The 20215-nt window shown below is 36.3% G+C and overlaps 1 protein-coding gene across 1 annotated transcript; it reads left to right on the forward strand.

Moving 5' to 3' along the window:
- The first annotated feature begins 17341 nt into the window (after positions 1–17341).
- Positions 17342–18247, forward strand: LOC113273250 (ethylene-responsive transcription factor LEP-like). The gene has a single exon (XM_026523000.1). It carries the CDS (start codon positions 17342–17344, stop codon positions 18245–18247), a length of 906 nt encoding a protein of 301 aa, XP_026378785.1.
- The last annotated feature ends 1968 nt before the right edge of the window (positions 18248–20215 follow it).

Here is a 20215-nt window from a genome sequence, read left to right on the forward strand (position 1 = left end):
AGGGCCTTCCTGCCACAATTTCTGCGATATCTTTGGCCGCTTCCCTGCTCTGATCCTCGTTAAAACCTAGTAAGTCAAAAAACTGCTGAGCCAACACTGTACCCGCGAACTTGCTAGCGACACCCTCTGTATTTATAAATGCGCGGCCTTCTATGGTAACCTCGCATGCTTCTTCATCCTTCTATTTACATGGTTGCCATTCATCTCCGCTGGGATCATGAGAAAGCATCATTACATGATTTTGGATTTCTTTTCCTCCCTCTGGATCTCCCATTTCAATTTCTCCCGCTTATAGTTTCTTCTGAAACATTCTTCTTAGGTTATAGCAGTCGACCGTGGGGTGTTGTACTCTGCGATGGAAGTGACAGTACCTGGCATCGCTCTTCTGGGTGTCGGTGGGATCCTCCCTTGTTGGAGGCAACTGAATTTCTTTATTCGCCACCCACTACTCCAGGAGCCCGACGATCTGCTTTATATGACTGATTTGTTTGTGCACCCCAGCCTTCTTGGTTGTTGTTTGCGCGGGTGTTCCTTGGTGTTGTTGAGACGGTGTTGACCTTGTTGCGCCAAATATAATCCGAGTTGCTTTCTTCGACAGAATCGACGATTTTTGCTGCCGCTTCTTCCATCTCAACGAAGGTTGGGAATCGGAAGTTCACCAGGCTTTTCTTGAAACACGGTATCATTCCGCGTATGCATATTTCCACTAGTGCCTCTTCTTTAACATCCTCATGGAAATCCAGCGCAAAATGACGAAACCGGGTGATATACTTCCCTATATCTTCCCCTAACCGTTGGTGGTACTTACTCAAGTCGATGGTCGTGACTTTCTTTTTGCCGAATAAATTTTTTTGAGAAAGTGTGTAGACAGGTCCGTCCATGAGCTGATGCTTCCGGGCTTTATATTGTCGTACCACGAGAAGGATGTATCAGTCAACGAATTAGGGAACTCCCTTAGGCACAACTTCCCATCAGAGGATCGATCGTTCATAGAGGCGACGAATCTGGTAAGATGTTCTCGCGCATTCCCTTGTCCATCATACACCTTGAACTTTGGTGAAGTATAATCCTCTGGATATTGATATTCCACGATCTCGGGGGTGTATGGGCTTGCCATGAAATCGTAATTGTTCTGTTTTACCACTTTGTAGTTTGTCTCGAAAAATTTGGCCATCGCCTCCTGTGTCATCATTCCGTGATCTTCTTCTTTATCCTCGGCACTTTTCAAGGCCTCTTTGGCGCATTGCTCGTTGCTAGCTTCTCTCAGCAATCTTCTCAACTCTTTTTCCCTGCGGATGTGTTCCTCCAATTCTTTCTGCATTTCCTTTAAAGTGCGCTGCGCGAGTGACGTGCTTCCGCCCTCTAGTTTCTTGTCCCTATCCGCTCCCCTTCTAGATTAGGGGGCGGATTATTCAACTGATCGTTAGTCGCGCTTGCGTAGTACCACTCGGCTGCATCATGATTGACTAGGTACGAGCCTCCGGGTGTGGTCGCCAAATGTTAATACCAGAATTCTCGTTGGGTTCTACCCGTCCTAGTACACCAAGATGACCTCACTTTTCTTAGAATAGTATGAGAGAGTTGTCTTTCCATTGTACCTTGTCCTTTCTTATATAGACTTTCCAAAATCCCCTCCTTTTTATGACATCTTGCCATGTATCATAAACCTCCTTAATTACTACTAATGCCATCCCTTCTCTAATATAACCTCCTTCTTCCTTGTTAATTCCTTTATTATCCCTTCCATCTCATGGATACTTCTTTGGTGGACTTGAGCTTTAGTCCCCATGTTTCATGTGTGACCTTTCCCCTCTTTGGGGCACCCTAACCTGGTTAAGGGGAATTATTTTCATGTATCAACAGATAACCCTAAATTAAATATGAAAAGTAATATCAAATCGAAAAACCCAAACCTTATGTACAATCAAAGTTCAACGATCAGTTAAGAAATGAAGTAATGAGCCAAAAAAAAAGCAAAGAAGGAAAGTCTCTACCTTGTCCTAGACGATAAATAGCTCTAGAAAAAGCAACCATGATAGTAGAATTAGAGCTTGGAAGGTTTGAACAACCTAATTAAATATGCAGCTTGAGAGAGGAAAATAGAGTCTCTGATAGTCTATATCATAATCTATCTAAAGAGAAAGGAGAAGAGAAACGGTTGTCCATCGAAAAATTATTATATTTTATTCGGAAGGAGAAGAGAAACATATGGGTTATTGAATGCAAAGAGGAAAAAGTGGAAGAATGTGATTTAGGGCGTGTAAGAGTGGAATAATGTACTCGGTGCCTCAATCGTGACCGTCGTTTATATAGTCAAAATATAAATCTATCCACTGGATAAAAAAAACACTTTTTCTCATCATATATAGTAAAACACATGGTATTGGCTCAATCTGGACTGTCCTTTATATAACTGAAATGTAGATAGCAAAACACATGGTATTGGCTTAATCTGGACCGTTCTTTATATATCTGAAATGTAGATAACCGTAGATGTGGAAAAACACCACTATCCTTTATAATATAGATTGTTTTATCTCATAAACACAAAGAAAGTAATTCCACCTTTACAACCATCAAAAATATTTTTTTACCAAAAACAGATAGACGAGACTGAGTTAAATGGTTGTATTGTTGTTACCGATACCAAGCAATTTAACATAACTGCACGAGAAAGAGATGTTAGGATTAACAAATGATCCAACCATTTCTCAAGGTTTTTCATAAGTAAGCTAGATGGCCATGTTTGAGTGGTGAAAACACTGAACAATTTAACAACACTTCACAAGGCAAAGAAGTAAGATTCAACAAATGATCCATAAATTTCTCAAAGTTTTTTCATAATAGATTGACTAATGTATAACAATCTAAAACTAAACTAAAGTAGCATAAAGTAATAATCTTGGTCTGAATCGATCTTAAGCAATCCAAATCGGTCTGAACCGGTCTGTATCAGTCTGGAGAAGTGTTTAAATCTTTGTGGATAATATTATTTTTGATGTTGTTCTTGCTTTTTTTTGTTGCTATTGTTGAAGAGATTGATGTTGATTTTGTGCTTGCCTAAACTAGCGTTCTTTTGAGAACCACACACCCAGTGAAGTTGGACCATATCATGATTTGATGAGGCGGAGACAGACCAAACATCAAGGTTTTGAAACAATATTTCCTAATAACAAACCCCAAAAATTAAACCATATAATTAAGAAAAGATTACCTAACAATAAAACCCAAATCTTGAAAACAATTAAGACCCTAGATTTTCCGAGTTCATAAATTCAAGATAGCAGGAAGTAGATCGAACCCCAAAAACCCATTACTAAAATATAGATGCAGGAAGTTAAATATAACTATTTTTAATAAAGATAAGAAATATCAGACCCTATAGCAATTATTTAAGAAAATATCTAAAACAAACACGGAAGGAAAAAAACATTAAGAACAAAGTGTTAGAGCATTGCTCGGTTGAGCCCACAAGTTTTGCTATCTCAAGCTTATTGTCAATGTTAGGTGATCAAAACTATGTCTTGATTTCTAGTCTATTAAGTCATGTCTCAGACTAGGTTAGAATTGTAGTTGAGCATCAGAGATCACTTTTGAAGACGGAAGATCGGCGAAGAGATTTGGAGAACTTTTGTATCAGGTATTTGAAGACTGAACTATTCTATTTTACTCATTATACCATCATTCTATCTATTGAGACTATGTCGTATGACTTTTGTTAGAGTCACAAACAAGATATTCGAGTCAAGCGTATCTTGTGAAAAATCTCTAAATATGATTTAGAAAATAAGATGTTCAACGGTCCTTAACAATATTAGTTCTATGAATTAATTTGTGGATCAATTAAAAATTACCATTGCAAATGATTGTATTACTTTGGAATGTCTCAAACATCATAAGAGAGAAATATGATTTTACAGATATTCATACTCGGGGTAGGTTGGCGAACCATTTCGCAACCATAAATATCTGAGTTACATAAATACAGTAAGGTTAGCGAACCTGCAAGTTCAGTTGCAAGTTCAGTTGGGAACACTTCACGACCCGGTTGGAGACCGTGGTGACCTGAATTTTGTAAGTTGGATAAATAGGTTAGCAGTTCACGAACTGTGGTCAACTCAGTTCGGTAGTCTAGTAAGGTTGGAAAACCCGGTTTATGAACTGTAGCACCCTGACTCGTGAAAAAGCCTTGCGGTTCACGAACTATTATACCAATTGTTCCAGTTTATATTTTAGTATATACTTAAAGACTTATTTTCATAATATGTTTAGCATTACTAAAACTCTCTTCAACACTTCTAAGACTTCATTTATCACTTAAACACTTATGTTTGTGTGTTTTGATTAAATTATTTTGTATTTAAATGAATATCAAATAGATTTTGGTTCTTTGGCTAACTAGACAAAACGAACAATCATTATATATGGTTCTGTAACCAAACCTATGCGTATACTCGTCTATTGTATTTTTGAAGACCTAAAGTGTTTGCTTGATTCTCAAGTTATCTTAGCTTGAATTATAAGATAACCTCGTTCTTTGAAAACTGTAAATAGAGATTCTCTTTCAACTGGGAAAATCAATCAGTGACACTTTGTGTCCTAGTTGATTCTAGATTCGTCCTCTATTAACATAGGTTTCCTCTGTGGAACACAGGTCTACGACTAAAAGACTCCGCTTTGGGGATTCGTGAATCCATATTCGAGTATTTTTACCTTGATAGTTCATGAATTCGGATCATGCTTTTCTGTTTGGTTTTCGTAATCTCTTTCAGGAAAGATAGACAGTAATCGCAAAGTTCTCTTTGTCTCAGACTTTGTGATTCCTCAAGAAAAATATCTAAAGACTGATATTAGTTGATCATTCGAAGATTTTTCTTGAGAGGTGGTTAAGAATCTAGGTTGTTGATCGGGAGTTGTAAGTTCCGTATTTGTGAGGTTTGATAGCTTTGTCTATTGCAAACCACACTTTGATCTATCTAAACGGAAATCAAATAGGCTTATCTGTTAGAGGAAGATTGGTATCAAAAGTCTTTACTTCGGTTGAAGCAACTCTTAGGTTGTGAAGGACGTCAGCTAAGGGAATCAAGTACGTAGAGCCTTGCGAGGTTCAAGAGACATAAGGAGCGCGACTATAACTGAGTCGCTTGGAGTGTGGGTTCAGCTTCAACTACATTCCAGTCCAAAGTCTGATAGTAGGCTAGTGTTTGTAGCGGCTTAATACAGTGTGGTGTTCAATCTGGACGAGGTCCTGGGGTTTTTCTGCCATTACGGTTTCCTCTTTAACACAATTTATGGTGTCTTGTATTTTTCCTGCTTAACAATTAGGTTCAGGCACCTTGTGTCTATATACATAATGATTGAGTAGAGGTTAATATATAAACTGTAAATACATATTGTCAAGGATCATTCAATTAGTCTGCTTGCTATTGTATTAGTTTATTTCTTACAGGTTGTCAAACGAAAAGGTTGGATGTATTTAGTATCCCTTACGTTTTCATAAAGAACTCGAAAATTTGAGTAAAAGAGAGTGATTTTAGGTGGTAACGGGCCCCGGTCCACTTTTTAAACAACAAATAAGAGTTGGCGGTTGTTTGAGGTTTTCTAGTTTCTCTTATTTTTGGAAGCCTATTATAGAGGCTCCAACCAAATGGTTTTGAGGGCTCACAAAACCACAAAATGGCGTCATGAAAAAGTAATCTCCAAAGCCCCTTATTCTACCATTTTTGTTGATGGATAGAATGCCCTCAGTTAACTAGAGTTAAAGATTGGATTAACTAAATTAAATTAATGAATTGATTAGACTAACAATTTGATTTATATTTAGCGTTTGAAAATCAAAAAAATAAAATAAAACAAATAAAAAGATAAGATAATCATTTTATCGTATCTTATATACTAATATAAACAAAAGATGTATTTTGGTTGGTTACAAAATGACAAAATAGCTTGGTGTAATCTTGATATTACTAATGTGATCACCTTTAATATCAACCATCACTTCACATATATTCAAGGGTAAAAACGTACATTAAATTAATATTTACATATTACACATTAACAGAACTACCATTGTTTTAAAAAAAAATAAATTAAAACTTAATATTTTCCAAAATACACGCCGGATTTTTGTTAAATTAACATATTTGAAAGCTCTTTGAGTTACTTATTGTTGATGGTGGTTTTTAGTTTAGGGCTAAAACCGTAAACTTCATATTCACGAACCTTCATTCCCCAAGGAAGTAGAGCCATTAAAATCCAATGAGTGTCTATGCCTCTCCGCTTACATATGTGCAACTATATTTATGAATTTTGCCCCGTCGAATTCAGAAAATATATGTTTGCCTACTAATGTGTTGTTGATACATGTGTATCTTCCTTTCCCTGGGAACTAGTAATCCTCAAGATGAATTCAGGATAGAGTCCTATATTGGAAAGGATTCCTTGTTTATGATAACTTCCTAGTTTAGGAAGGAGTATTGTTTTGAGCAGTATTCTTAGTTTAGGTAATATACCTAGAAAAGAAATTATTCCTACTAAAGGAAATGGAGTCCTAAGAGGTTTGGGAAACCAAACCAAGTCTATAAATAGGGATGTTTAGCTCATAACTAAACACATCTAGTTAGTGTGTTCTTGATATTGACGCACCTAGACACAGATACTAGGCACAGAAAACCTAGGAGAAGCTTGGAACAATACTTGTGCAAGCTTAGCAAACAGGTTAAGGTTGATCCACTGTTTAGAGAGATTGTGAGCGTAACAAAGAGAAAATTGTAATTGTTTTCTTGTTCATAATCTAGAGAAGATATTTTTCTTCGAATTACTACTTGTGTTCCGTTTTATAAGTTTCTCATCTATTATTATTCTGAATTCCGCCTTTATAGTAATAGCTACCAAGGTATAGATATCAATACGTATCAAGTTGGCATCACGAGCAAGGTTAGTTTTTAGGGTAATTCCCTATGGTTTATGGTTTTCACTAGATATCTCTTCATAAAGCTTGGTGAGGTGCTCGAGAAGCTAGAAGACGTTAATAAAACAAGGGGATCAAGGATGACAAAGTCAGGTGATGATCCTAAGGAAGGAGAACCACAAACTATGGAAGAAAAGGTGGCTACGCTGCAAACATACATGAAGTATATTCAAGTTACCCTTCAGGAGATGAGTGAATGTATTCGTTCTCATACACCCAAGTCGAAGACGAAGAAAAATATTACACCTACACCTGAAGCTTCGGAAAAAGATGATTCGGAAGTGAGCTTCTTAAAAGTTCTACATAAACTAAACCTCATGGTAAGAATCTGAAAGTAATGACTGTATATCTAAAGCATGAGACATCAAAACACTTAAGCTAAGCATGACACATCAATTGAAATCACAACCATCCAATAGAAATCATAAATCTATTCAATTATAGTGCTAAAAGTCATATAAAGAATTTATAGAATTACCACAGTGATGAAAAAGGGCTTCCTCCATTGTCCAGTGTTGGGGTTTAGCTCCTCATATTATTCACGTGCTCAAAATAGGTGTTTATAGCTCAAAAGGGTGAAAAACAAGAGAAAACTAATAAAGCAGACAGTTTGCAATGTTGTGTAGACGTTACGAATAGACTGTTACAGAGAACTGTTGCAATAAGAACTGTTACAGGAAACGATAGACAACATATGTTGTAGAATAAAAGACTGCTCTTTTGGGTCTAATGGTCTTCGTGTTCTTCAGCAGCAGCAGCAGAACATCTTTCCTGCAACCCTGATTTCTCCGCCTTTGCAACCTCTCCCGTACCTCTGTAACTTCCCCTAACTCTCGACACCCCCGTGAGACTCGAACCTCTCATATATATACCCGGAAGATCATATCTAGGGTGAAAAATACTCGGTTCTCTTTTCTTGCAGGTCACGGGTTTTTCTTTCCTCTTTATCTCCTCTACGCCTGTGAATCTGTCCAACCCTTTCCTGGATCATTCCAAACTCTCTATATTTAGTTGATACGAATCCTTTCTGAGTTAATCTTCCCACGCCACTGCCATATATAACTCGGAGAAAACCCGAGAATAATATTTCTTCCCTGTTTCGATGTACTGGATCATTCCTAGTCCATATCCAAATAGAAAGTCCACTAAATTCTCGTCCAAACCTCTTCCCAAATCTTCCAACGAAGCTCCGAGTATATTTCCGACATTGTCTTGCTTCAAATCGATTATCTATCCCAGCTTCACTGAATCCATTAACTATACCTTACCTGTTAAGCCCTAATAAGTTAATCCAAATCAAAAACAGCGATTGAATCTCTTCAGAAATGACCCAAAACTCGAACCCTAATCTGGTAGTAAACTGTTCACTTTTCCCGCCAAAATCTGGTTTTTGAAATGTTGAATATGGTTTCCCCTTATCCTGTTGCTGGGGTGCCGATAGTGATTTGGGTTCCCCTTAGTAATTTGGGTACCCCTTATCCAAAGTGAGAGTCCGAATAACATGTGTCCTCCGAGGTGCCTTAAACAACTTTTCAAGCCGATTTTTCTGCAAAAGCTTATTTCTCCAAAAACACCTACAAAAGCATAAATTAATCAAATAAATACAAAAACGGGTACTAACAAAATAGAAAATCGAGATCAAAATAGACACATAAATGCGTCTATCAAATACCCCCAAACTTATTATTTGCTAGTCCTCGAGCAAATCAAATCTAGAAAATAAAATCCTAACTCACTGTCGCAGGCATCATCGATTGCATTTAGCGTATACAATAAGCCTTTAAACTCCTAGGTGGCCCTAGTGGCCGAGTTATAGTCTCGGGAGGGCTTACAAGAGATATACCCACAAAACTTTTACTCCAGACCCTAGCTATCGCAGAACCTTGGAATGCACTAAAGAATCTCCTTGGTTGGCACTTATTGACTACAGGAGGAAGTACCCTGATGCGAAATTCCAATTGGTGTACACGAGTTTGCACTCAAGCATACTAAAATTCATCTATAAGTGACAAAGCTCTACTCAGATAGTCGCACTATGGACATCAATATCCGGAGTCAAGAAATCACATGGATAGATTAAGAGATGAATATAGAAAAACATAGATGGTTTTGATGTTGACTAGGTGAACGGTGTTTCTCATATCTGTCTGAAGGCCACTGCCAAAATGAACCTATCCTAATGGATTGAGATACTGGTCTGAATAATATCAACACAACTGGCATATACAAGGGAACCAGTGGTCGATAATCCTAACTCTAAGTCAACACAACTGGCATATACAAGGGTACCAATGGTCGACTTTATTGAATTTATTCCAGTTGGTATGGTCTCAATTTATCTTTCTTTCTTTCTTTTTTCATAATAATTCTTTTTTATTTATTTTTTCTTTTTTTTTCTTTTTCATTCATTCATTCATTCTTTTTTTTTTTGTATCTCGATCACTCTATTTCACTCTAGCAGTGGTAACAACTTGATTCGTGAGCCCCACCTAATCACCTAGAGAGACATATTTTAAAAAGAAAACAAAATAAAAACAGAAGTGAAAAAGACTAAACGAGATATGGCGAAACTACCATGTTATTTCTAACACCTGAGCTCTGTGCTTTTATGAATAGACTCTTTAGATGTTTCCATCTACTCAGATTGGTTCCTCAACTCCTACAATCAAGATGCTTCCATCCACTTAGATTGGTTAGTCCCATCCTTAATAAGCATAAATTTCTAAGCTCTGGAGTTCAATTATTGCAACTAAAAAATTTCTCCCATACCCCCGAAATTAAATCTAACATTGTCCTCAATGTTCTAAAGATGAAATTAAAACACAAACAAGGAGAAACTGTTACCACTTTAAGCAAAAGAGTTAAGGAAAGATATTACCGTGTTGCATGAGAATGGGTTACCTCCCAAGAAGTGTTAAGTTTAATGTCTTCAGCCAGACTAAGAAAGGAATAGTCACCTCATAGAATCATAAAGTAATAGCTGGAATATCTTTGGGTCATCAAAACCAAATAGAGCTATCACAAGTAAAAGGTATCTGCAACATGCCAAGAAAATAAACAAATAAAGCACATCATCGTCTAGTTTCCTGTATAAGACAACTATATTTAACTGTGGTTTAGGTTCAGGTTCTATAACTGGGTCCAAATAAAATATTTTCATGGGTTGCATTTCCTCATAGCTAAGATCCGATTGAGGTATTAGAGTCTGTAAATACTCAAGTAAAAACTTAGAAGCACATAATAATAACCTAAGTAACTACGGATCCTTAAAGTCAATCAGGTTTGACTCACACAATTGACCATGATGAAAGTGGTGGTCAATTTTAGGCAAATGTGTCGATTCTAATCTCCTAAAATACTTAGGCTAAGTCTCAAAACTTAATGATTGACACATCTAAAACTTATACGTTCCCACAATTGGAAGAAAAATATTTGGTGGGAAAAGAAAATCAATCTGCGTATTATAGCCTGGGTAAACCACATCAACCAGTGGATGGGTTTCTAATAACTGAACTTCCTTATGGACATCATTAGGTTCAGGAAAAAATGTCTGAAGATGATCTTGTAAAATGGTAGAGGTACATATGTCAAGTCCTAAGTGAGGGATCTCTGTGAGAGTTAAATCACATGGAGAATGATAATCACCCCCAAACTTAGAGTCTTGGGTGTCTCTAGATATACTAGCTACAATTTTCTTAATTTTTAGATCGACAGAATCCTGAAAATAGTCAATTGCTTCTGCTAGGTTATACTCAGGTGACCCATCCTCACTCATATTTTAATAGATCTACGAGTTCTTCTTCTTCGTCTAAGAGTATTGTTTCTAAATCTCTAGACTCCAAAACATTATTCTCAGAATAAACTCGTTCCTCTAAACCATTTTCTGCTTCGTAATCAAAAGGAAATTCTACATCGTCTAGAACGGTGGAATATCTAGTCAAATCCTCGTCCTTTTAAATAGGTGAATAATTATTAAAATTATTTGGATTTGAATTAGAAATAATATTATCATTATAAAGCTCAGTTGGACTAACGAATTCTTGATCACTATGCCTACATACTTCAGATTCTTCATCAGCACTATCCTCATCATAATCATTATTGTAATAACATGAAAATGGTTGAACCTCATCAAAATAGGTAGTGTTACCAATTCTAACCTCGTCATCTTGACTATGCAAATAACTATCCTCATTTTCAAGGGTATTATTGGAAACACTGTATTGGAAATTAAGATTATTTCGAGCAAGTCTTTCGTTTGTCTCAGCTATATGCTTGAGGGATTCCTCTATAGAAGGTTTATTCATTGTTGCAGTTTGTTTATTCACTTCCGACACAAACCTATTTGTCTGTTCAGTTAACTGCTCGAGAGACTCTTATAGAGAAATTGAAGGATCATAAATAACACTAGGGTATAACTGTTTGATTAAATCATTCAACGGGGAACTAGTACTATAATATTCCTTATTTTCTTGCTCGTTTGACCGGTGCGCGTGCAGATAGTAATTGGGCTCATCATGGTATGAGCCATAACCTTGAAAAGGTTGGTGTTCCCAATCACTATTCACATTATGTCCAAAATTTTAACGTCCATTTTGAAACTCAGTCGGATATTCGTTGTATTGGATGTTGTAATACCAGTTCGACATTATATTGTGCACGTGCAAATGCAAGGTTGACTAAGATGGGTAAGCTCGGGTTACCACAACAAAATATACATACAGTCAAAGACTGGTCAAAGGTACAAGGCTGAGGTTTGTGGACTTTCAGCTGGTAACTCCCATAAGGCCCAAGGCACGGGTTCATCTTACTAATTCACGAGTTTTTCTAAACTCGGTAGTCTGACGATGCAATTGGTGTGTGCACGTGTGTCAACAAAAAAAACCCACTGACAGGGGATTCGTGGGTGAATGGAGTCTTACCTCCCGTACCATACGGGCGATGAACCGTTGAAGTCGACACAGGCCACCGACTCCAATGTCAGTGTACGAACCTGAGGGGCCGAGACAGTATCGTAACTGTCGTCCTTCCCTACAACAGTTTTATTTAAATCAACCTTTCCTTAGGGTTTTAAAAAATAATGTGTGAGTCCAAAAATAAAAATGTCAAAAAATAAAAAGAAAAATTACGAAAAATCAAACCCTAATACAGTTTCCAAAAATAAAAAGAACTAAAATAACTATATACAAAATCTTCTTCTTCACTCCTTTCAGATTCCTCTTTTCTTTCCTTCTTTGGAGATGCTTTCCTTTTATAGCGTTTTTTCTTTCCTTGTCGCTTCGCTCCAAATATGAAAAGAATATAAAAATACCAAAGGCATAAATAGAACAAAAAAATCTAAAAAAAATAAAAAATAAAAAATCTAAAACCTAAAACCTAATACAAATCCGCGTTGGCGGCGCCAAAAATTGATGTGTTGTAGAAGTGGTAAATAAGATTCGTTCAACTCGGGATTGTAAAGGTTCGATTTAAGAAAACACTAAAAACAAAGATAATATTTACACAAGATTTTCACAAAGTTGAGAGATACCGGGACTCAGGATTTCACCAATTTTCATACTCAAGTGGTTCAAAAATCAATTCTACGCAATTATAGCTCATATGATAAAGGTTCATTGACTCTGATTATTTGCCAAGGTAGATTCTGAAAGTAATGACTATATATCTAAAGCATGATACATCAAAACACTTAATCTAAGCATGACCCATCAAATGAAATCACAACCATATAATAGAAATCATAAATCTATTCAATTATAGTGCTAAAGGTCATATAAAGAATTAATAGAATTACCACAGTGATGAAAAGGGTTTCCTCCATTGTCCCAGTGTTGGGGTTTAGCTCCTCATATTATTCACGTGCTCAAAATAAGTGTTTATAGCTAAAAAGGGTGAAAAACAAGAGAAAAATAATAAAGAATGAAGTTTGCAACGCTGTGTAGACGTTACAAACAGACTGTTATAGAGAACTGTTGCAATAAGAACTGTTACAGTAAACGATAGACAGACTTCTCTTTTGGGTCTAATGTTCTTCGTGTTCTTCAGCAGCGGCAGCAGAACAGCTTTCCTGCAACCCTGATTTCTCCGCCTTTGCAGCCTCTCCCGTACCTCTGTAACTTCCCCCAACTCTCGACACCCCTGTGAAACTCGAACCTCTCATATATATACCCGAAATATCATATCTAGGGTGAAAAATACTCGGTTCTCTTTTCTTGCAGGTCACGGGTTTTTCTTTCCCTCTTTATCTCCTCTACGCCTGTGAATATGTCCAACCCTTTCCTGGATCATTCCAAACTCTCTATATTTAGTCGATGTGAATCCTTTCTGAGTTAACCCTCCCACGTCACTACCATATATAACTCGGAGAAAATCCGAGAATAATATTTCTTTCCTGTTTCGATGTACTGGATCATTCCCAATCCACATCCAAATAGAAAGTCCACTAAATTCTTGTCCAAACCTCTTCCCAAATCTTCCAACGAAGCTCTGAGTATATTTCCGACACTGTCTTGCTTCAAATCGATTATCTATCCCAGCTTCACCGAATCCATTAACTATACCTTGCCTGTTAAACCCTAATAAGTTAATCCAAATCAAAAACAGCGATTGAATCTCTTCAGAAATGGCCCAAAACTCGAACCCTAATCTGGTAGTGAACTGTGCACTTTTCCCGCCAAAATCTGTTTTTTTTAAATGTTGAAGATGGTTTCCCCTTATCCTGTTGCTGGGGTACAAATAGTGATCTGGATGCCCCTTAGTAATTTGGGTACACCTTAACAAAGTGAGAGTCCGAATAGCAGGTGTCCTCTGGGGTGCCTTAGACAACTTTTCAAGTCGATTTTTCCGCAAAAGCTTATTTCTCCAAAAACACCTACAAAAGCATAAATTAATCAAATAAATACAAAAATTGGTACTAACAAAATAGAAAATCAAGATCAAAATAGACATATAAATGCGTCTATTACCTACACGATTTGTATTTACCGTGTAATTTAGTATACATGTACAAAATTTATTGGAATAATATTGGTGCATGTTGCAAAAATCCCATGTATTTTATAAATTTTGTTATATTAAACTCAAGCTCCTAGTTATTCACTAGTATAGAGCCTAATGAGTATTTACTTTATGATGTGTTCCCAGTTGAACCCTTAATGATGACATGACATGACAATTAGTGATTCACTCTTAGATGAGTATCATGAATCTCCGAAAGTATCTGAATTAAGATAGGCATGAAAGTACATGCGCAAGCTGTACCAACAAGACTAGAGTTCCGCTACTTGCAAGAGTATTAGTAATTTTGTATCAACGTATAAATTTTACCTAAATTGATTAATTTTGTTCCAGTTCATAAAATTCAATTTTCCAACCTAATTTTATGCCAACTCACAAAAATTAGATTTTTTGCCCTAAAATGGAACAACCACGATACCTCGATCCCCATTGGTCGAGATTAAACCTAAGCAAGCTAGAAAATTGGCTCATCATAGAGATAGTAGGAATAAACCCTAAAAGGAGTTGGAAAAATAGACAAAAGGGAAACCGTGACTGATCAAGTCAGTCACAGATGCAACACGTCCTTGGCCGTCCGGTTTAACCCTAGATGGCGCCTCTTATGGCCGACCAGCCCTGCTCCAGGTTGGCCCCACGTGCTTCTTTTTTCCTATCGGCCAATCACATCGTTTCGGTGCTACATGCTCCGCCTTTAAATTGTAAGCCAAATTCGGATGGTCGAGCTGCTTAATTTTTTAAGAATTAAATTTTGGTCGTTCAAGTCGGTCACAAACTGATCACGACTACACAACCTGGCCGGTCGATTTAACAAGCTTGGATCCCTCCTGGCATGACCGAGCAAGCCCCATGATAGCTACCTGTGGCCCTTCCACTATTCCGACCAATCATATTGCTTATAACTATAGGCTCCGCTCCGGCAAATCATATTTCTTATAGCCTACAGGCCACGCTCCAACCAATCGTATTGCTTATATCCTACAGGCTCCGCTCCGGCCAATAATATTTTTTATAACCTATATGCTCCGCTCTCACCAATCGGATCGCTTTAACTAGGTTGAACGACATCCAAAAGGTCACCCAAGGTTGGCCGAACAGGAATTTGGACAAGAGCTATATGTCAAAAGTTTCGTATGGATGTCTAGTATAAAATACTAAAAATTCACATCAATCGGATTAACAAGCCAAAAGATACAACTTAAGGAACGAGTTAGGTCATGGCTGAAAACTGATAGAATTCCTCCTGAATTCTTCCTGAATTTTACTGTTGGACTGTTTCCACCTCCTAAACGAGCTCAAAACCTAAATATTCTTGTGTGGGAAGATAGAAAATTCTTTTCTGATAAGAATGGAGGGGCGGATCATCAGAATCCTAGTTCGTATGGGAATTCTACAGCAGTTTTAGTGAAGGATCTCACATCTGAATTTTCTGATTACAAAATTTCACGAATTTCTTCATGTATTAACATAAACTTCCGTTTGCTCTTTCATTCAAGAGGTGGGTTAATGTGATTACGAGACCATAAATTTTATCACATATGCGTGACTACTTCTATACTCATATACATTTTTCTCCACTCTTTCATGATCAGTTTTGGCTGGAGTCCCGTAGGCTTCTATTATTGAGAAAGAAGGAGAGTTTTTCCTTTTTCTTTTTTTTTTCTTAACCATTGTATTTGTGAACCAAGTTTTTAAATACATTTTGTAGCATTTTATTAAAGGTACATTAAGGGTACCTCCTGTAAAACCATAGCCCATTTAACAATATAATTTTTTAACATAAAAGATCATCAATCAATAGTCATGATTGAAGCGATGATCCTTTACTCTTCTTGCTAATCATATGCGGCAGGTGACTATAGTCTTTAATTATCAACTTTTAAATAGATTCCTAGTTCATCAATCCTATTAGAAATTGAATACAGATCTAACCGGACCAACACATTTATTTAGTAAGATTATAACCAGGAAAGATAATTACCTTTTAATTAGTTAGCTATTGGATTTTTGAAAAAATATGATTAATATAAGCCATCTACTTGTTTAATAGTCCTGTCAAATTATTTTGCATATACAGTTCATGTAAATTGTTGAATGTTGATAATAATAACGGAAAATTGGCCATTTGTCCAAATATTTTTAAAACACGGTTTTAATAGACAAGTAAAAATTTGAAATGGACACAAAAAAAAATAGGAAGGATGAAACTGGATTCATACTGCCTTAAATTTAAAAAATAACAAGGATGAAACTGGATGCATCTTGTGTAAATTAAAAATAAGAAAAAGTATTTGAAAATAGGCAGGATGAAACTGTTTACATCCTGACTATTTTTACATTTTTGTCCATTTAAACAGTATCAAAATCTAGATGTCTTTTTTACCCAGAAATTGTTGATTTTGGTCTTTTTAACCAACTTTGTGTATAATAACCTATTTAATTTCATCTCCACCACAATCTTATTAACCGATCATTTTTTATTTTTTTTATAAAATCCAAACTACAATGAGTTTGAAGAGGTTGCGTAATTTCATGGCCAGTCATGATGTTAATGTTCGAGTTGACAATTTTCTTTTCCATAGGATTGGTGTGGTTATTCAAAATGGGGTTGGAGCTCAGCTTGTAGCGAGACTTCCAACCAATTTCTTGAAGGATTTTGATGCTGGTGAGTTGTAATTTTCATAATTTTGGTTATTTTTAATATGTTATTTTTTTTGAAGTTAATTTTTGATGCCATGTTCCACTTATATGGTTCTATATTCCTGCCAAAAATGAGGGTATTCCGATACACAAAATTTCATCATCCACCAATTTTAATTTCAACCGCTAATTTTCAATGATTGATATTCAAAATGGTACATGGTAGTCTTATAAGTCTCAAAATACTCTCATTTTTTGTAGAAATGTAAAGCTATATAAGAGGAACATGTCATTAAAAAATATGCTTCAAATACATTGTCGTTTGGATTTTGTAAAAAAAATGGCCAAATCATGTCATGATTATGTCAATATATACGTATCATTGGACCCTTTTAAATAAACTCTTTCTAATTGCATTTAATCCTTACTTGCACGACGCTTTATAATTAGGATTCTTTAGCATCATCCCCTTATGATTAGTGAATATCTTAGCATGTTCGTTGGATTCTACCATTTCATAATAGCACTATTTAGTTGGTATTCTATATCAGCCCTTGCCACTTTAGCAATATAATATATTTGACAAGTTTTCTCCTATTTAAGAACTGACATGCACCAATCAATCACAATCACACAAACTCAATACTTAGATTCCAAATTTCCAACATTTTCTAATTTTCCCACTATCATTCCAAATCTCTCCTTGGATTTTTTTTCATGGATTTCACCACCAAGCAACCCTCCTCTTCCTCTTCAACATTGCTTCAAGAAAAGAAAGCCAAGAAAAAGCAACAACCACAAGAAGAAACCACACCAACAATAAGATTCTTAGGCGTAAGAAGAAGACCATGGGGAAGATATGCAGCTGAAATAAGAGACCCGTCGACAAAAGAAAGACACTGGTTAGGCACATTTGATACTGCTGAAGAAGCCGCATTGGCTTACGACAGAGCTTCGCGATCAATGCGTGGGTCTCGTGCACGTACAAATTTCGTCTACTCCGACATGCCGCGAGGCTATTCTGTTACGGACATCATATCTCCCGATGAAAGCGACCAGTTTCATTCCCTCTCGTCTTTTTTCATTAGTGGCAGTTCTCAATATCAACCTCAACAGATGACTAGCACCGATCCTAGTCCTCCTCGACAGATGTACTCTGACACTCAAGAAACCGGCAATGTTGGCCACTTTGCTAGTGGATTTTCTACAAACGATATGCAAAATGGCTCGTGGTTAAATCAAACGACATTCTCTCAGCCACAGCAACAAGAAAGTGCTGGTGTTGGTATAGTTGATAGTGGCAGCAAACAAGTTTACAACGATGGATATGAACTTCCACCATTTCCTTCAGAGATGTCTGATCTTTCAGGGTGCTTTGGATACTCCAGTATGCCAGTTTCACCGTGTTTCGGGGACAATAATAATATGAATCAAGACTGGTCTGATTTGACGAGTGTAGTCGAGTCTTCCATTGGCGGGTATGAATCGATGGGTAGTGGATCATATGTGGGTTTTGATTCGACCGAGTACGTTCATAGTCCACTTTTTGGACAAATGCCTCCTGTTCATTCTGATTCTGGTATGGATAATTTGGATTTGGGTTCTTCGGCTTATTTCTTCTGATATTAGGATTTGTGTGTTTTTTTCTTGCATTTTTTTATTCGGTTTTGTGTTTTTGGCGTTGTTTCAATGAGGTAGTTATTAGCTTGAATCGTGTAAAAAAGTTCAGCTATATATAAACTTGCGAGTTGTGATTTGAACTGCATATTTGCGGCAATTGTTTTTAACATGTAATGATTCTTCAATTTTATGATAATCATTATTAACTTGGGTAGTGGCGGAGCTAGGATTTTGATTGGGCAGTGTATTATGAAAATAAAACCTCAGTGGTTCTAAATTAACTGTTCAAAAAATCTCATATAAGTGATGAACTCTTTTAGAACAGCGATGGATCCCAAACTGAATGTCACGTAATCTAAAGAGTGATGATACACGCATCGAAGATTGTACCACGATCTGCACCGCAAACAAATCCAAGGGATGTTAAGACAACCCTAAGAGGATTTGCAAGAGGTGGGCCAAAAGTGGGGCCCTTTTTCTCTCTCACATGATGCAGCCGCGGGATTTCCTTCACGGTACATCAATCATTTTGGGAAGGGAAATGTATGTAAGAGGCGGCATTAAATTATTAATGTTGTTTGTGGGGCGTTACATTTAGAGTTTTTGATAAAACTCATAGTTAAAAACTAGTCTTGCTTTTTCTGTAACTGCGAGCAAGTCATAAAGGTTTGCATTAATCACTTGAAGCAAAAAAATTCTTTTGAAGGTGTTAGTAATCATTTTAATTTCTATTGACAGCTGCAAAATCCGGCATAAATACATGCCAATAAAATTACCGTCTACCATTTTGAATATCAGTCGTTGAAGATTAAAGGTTGAATTTAAATGTTATGGATGGTAAATTTTGATATTCCGGAATGCGTTCATTTTTTGTAGGAATATAGAATTTTATAATTTCACCTACTTAGAATTAGGGGTTTCAAGCCTATGCTGCTCTGCATACAAGAATTTTTCAGAATACACAAACTTGGGCCAAAGTTACTGATCGGATTTTTGTCATAAATAACAAACTGGACAAAACTAGCACGTTTTTTTTTCTCTTTCTGATTCACTCATAACTGAATTTGCTTATCACCCATATGACTCAAAAGTTACTTAAAACTGGAGTATAAAGTTTTACATGATTCATGTACCTCAGAATCAGGTGTATATATGAGCCGAGTTACATATCAAGAAAACGAAAACAACAAACAATCTAACATCTGATCCAGTTTGGGTAGAATTCACATCCCGACCCAAGTCAGCAAAGAACAAACAAAACATAATAATCCCTTTTCAGTTTCGAGGAATTACTGAATAATCCAACATAGAGGACCCGTTTAATGGGTGGTCCACCCATCCAAGTGGTTTTACTTGCTAGTCCAAAAACATGTTTTTGGTCCAAAATTTTAACTCGATGTTCCTTCCCACATGCAAGTGTTCTTGTTTGAGTTTAAAAAATTCCAGGTTTACCCTTATATATCGCACTAAAAGAGTAGAAAATCAAATCAAAGCTCGTTCTTTCTATTTTATGTTCATCTCAGACCCGGTTCTCTCTCTCTGCATCTATAAGTGTTCTTCAATTTTATGGTTCCGCTCCAAATATATCTAGGTAAATTCTATTATCATATTCTTTGTTGTTTTGATTTTCGATTTGTTTTTTCAATTGAAATAATGATAATCAACTGGATTTCATGATTTGGTGTGTTTTTTTCAGTATAATGAATCAATAATATGAGGATTGTGTACATTTTTCACTTGCTTGTTTTAATCTCATTTTTGTTGGTGTTATAGTATTTCTGTTGATTTTTTGAAACTAATTTTGTAATTGTGCTATTTTTTTCAGTAGATCATTTGTATTGTTTTTGTTTACATGTCGTTTGATAATAGATTTGACTTGGTTTACTTTTAGTTTATCACGAAATCATGGTTTTGTTCTTTCTGGATTTTTGTGATTCTGCAGTACATATTAATGAATCAATAGTATGAAGA

This window comes from Papaver somniferum, chromosome 4 (assembly GCF_003573695.1).
Source record: "Papaver somniferum cultivar HN1 chromosome 4, ASM357369v1, whole genome shotgun sequence".
Taxonomy (NCBI): Eukaryota; Viridiplantae; Streptophyta; class Magnoliopsida; order Ranunculales; family Papaveraceae; genus Papaver; species Papaver somniferum.